The 2,767-nt window shown below is 36.5% G+C and overlaps 1 protein-coding gene across 1 annotated transcript; it reads left to right on the top strand.

Moving 5' to 3' along the window:
* Nucleotides 1-567: 567 nt before the first annotated feature.
* LOC129757442 (acidic mammalian chitinase-like) lies at nucleotides 568-2,033 on the top strand. The gene is made up of 3 exons (XM_055754666.1): nucleotides 568-653; nucleotides 719-1,698; nucleotides 1,760-2,033. The coding sequence occupies exons 1-3, from the start codon at nucleotides 584-586 to the stop codon at nucleotides 1,883-1,885; spliced, it is 1,176 nt and encodes a 391-aa protein (XP_055610641.1). The 5' UTR covers nucleotides 568-583; the 3' UTR covers nucleotides 1,886-2,033.
* Nucleotides 2,034-2,767: the final 734 nt, after the last annotated feature.

The following is a 2,767-nucleotide window of genomic DNA, read 5'->3' as shown; positions in this document are numbered from 1 at the left end:
ACAAAAAGAAAAGACTATATATTTAGTTGATGAATCTTACACCTTTTGAATAAACAATTTATTCATTTTTATTTCACTAAAATCGTTTATATATTTAAAAAAACATTATTACAGGTCCTCCTATCAGTGAGAGAAAAGGTGAAAACCCGACGATTCCTTATCTTTTCTGGCACAAATGCCGTAATCAATAATAAGAAAGGAATTTCCAAAAACAATGATCACAGATATCAATTAATTTCCGGAAAATAATTGAAATGATCCCGGATCGCGGTTATTGAATATAATAAATAGGATATTGACAATCCATGATTATGATTGCTGATCAGTTGAGAAGTTAAAATTTCAAATAATCAGAGCAGCTTATCATTCGAATACTGAGCACGTGCTTTTTCAAATCTATGTCAAATTTTTTTGGGGTTGGTCGTGTGGCACGAACCGTATGTAAAGGTTCAATTAAACTAATTTGATAATCCTTCTTTTTGTTTACAAGTCTTACGATTATTGATAAGATTTGGGTTGTATATTTATCGGTAGCGCTCAGTTGATTCTGGTTCAGTTTAGTGACACCTTTCGCATATACAAAATGATACCCGATAAGTGGCTGCTGGCGATAGGAAGTCTTTTTAGTTTCCTTTGCTTGGCCAATGCTCAAGGTAGGTTTTATTGGTTTTTGTTAAAATTAACTATGTTAATCAGATCATCATTCGAAATTTTCCAGCAAACATCGTTTGTTACTACTCGTCGTGGGCTGTCTATCGACCTGGAAGGGGTCAATTCGAGGTAGAATTTGCCGATCCCTTCCATTGTACGCATTTTGTGTACGCCTTCGTTGGACTGGATTGGGATGGAACTGTTAAAATTCTCGATCCATGGGGTGATTTGGATGACGACTGGGGGCTGGGTCAAATTCGAAGGTTTAATGAGCTGAAAAATTTGAATCCCAACCTCAAGACATTGGTTGCGATTGGAGGGGACAGTGAAGGATCGGAGGTTTTTTCACATGTTGCTGCGAACCCGCAGTTGAGGCAAGTATTTGCGCAAGATGCCCGGAGGTTTTGTTTGCAACATGGATTCGATGGCTTTGATGTGGATTGGGAATATCCGGGACTTCGAGGGGGTGACCCTATCAATGATAGGCAGAACTTCGTGTTGATGTTGCGAGATCTACGGGAAGCTTTACAACCGAGTGGTTTGATTCTTACGGCGGCTGTAGCAGCTCCTCAAAATATAGCAGAAATTGTTTACGATATTCCTGCCATTTCCGTACATCTTGATTTGATCCACTTGATGACTTATGATTACAATGGAGCTTGGAATAGTGACACCGGTCACAATGCCCCACTTCACTCTGGCCCTGCGGATAGGACGGATTTCGAACGAACGCTGAATGTTCACCATAGTGTTAGTTATTGGCTGCAACAAGGAGCACCCGCAAATAAACTGATTATGGGAATTCCACTTTACGGCAGAAACTTTAAGCTTCAAAACAGTTCAAATAATGGCCTGAGAGCACCGGCAATTGGACCAGGAAATGTGGGTCCCTACACTGGTGAGCCCGGATATTTGGCATATTTGGAATATTGTCCTTACATACAACAGAGTTGGTTGAGATTTTGGAACGATTACCAAAAAATTGTATACGGCGTATCGGGAGACCAATGGGTGGGATATGAGGATTTGGACACACTGTCATATAAGGTTTGTAGTTTTGAACCTGATTTGGCTAGAAATGATTGCATTTTTCTTTTATCTTTCACAGTGTCAGTATATTAGAAGCAGACAGCTTGGAGGAGCAATGGTATGGTCCTACGATCAGGATGATTTTCGTGGCACCTGTGGGGAGATTTACCCGATGATGAAAGCTTTGAATCGTTGTTTCAATTAAGTTAATAAAGCTTTTGTACAGACGCGGAACGCCATTATATATTCTCTTAAATGTCCATTACAATGATTACACAAGGCAAAAAATTCACGTTTTTTCCAAGGTGCAAACATATTGACGAATTTTGTTTTTGCTAATTGTAAACATTCATTACGTTTTTATTTCTATCAGCTCTAGTTTTCAAGATAACTTTTGAACATGGTTGGTCGGCACTGTTTTGAAAATTTAGATTTTGACTCAATGATCAACTTTTCAAAACACCGCGATTAATTTGAGAAAAAATAATAAAAGTTTTCTTTTAGGTTTTTTTTCCAAATCTGCAAAATACTGGTTTTTTTTCCTGAAAAATTTAGTCATTTAAAAACTAATAGTTATAGTAACTAATAGATTACTATTAAAAATTGACCAAAATTGTAGAATTTATGTTTCTAAAGCGCTGTATCTCAGAAACAAAAACAGCCTGGGAAGTTCTGCCTGGATTGAATGGAGTATATTAAATTATTCCTTAATCAGCTTTTAGTTTTCATGCAGGTCCATTAGTTTATCAACATGTTGACCAACACGTTATTTAACCTATAACCAATTCAAATCAACAGGAAACTTCTATAATTAAGGAAGTTATCATAACTCAGAGTTCTAATTTGTAACCTTTCGTTACAAAATCTTCGTTTATTTTTGTTGGTGCCATTTAAAATAATTGAGCGAACGTTCACATTGCTAAAATCTGTTAGCCAGATTGTCAATATTGTTATTAGTTTAGTTTGGGAATTATACACAGCAAAAAAAAATGTAACGTTGGACGATGTAAATCATAAGGATGTTAGCCAACCTATGCATTTTTATTGATTTCGATTAAAATATTACATCCAAACGATCTACACAATT

Source organism: Uranotaenia lowii, chromosome 3, assembly GCF_029784155.1.
Source record: "Uranotaenia lowii strain MFRU-FL chromosome 3, ASM2978415v1, whole genome shotgun sequence".
Taxonomy (NCBI): domain Eukaryota; kingdom Metazoa; phylum Arthropoda; class Insecta; order Diptera; family Culicidae; genus Uranotaenia; species Uranotaenia lowii.
This window is presented reverse-complemented; position numbering and strand designations above follow the sequence as displayed.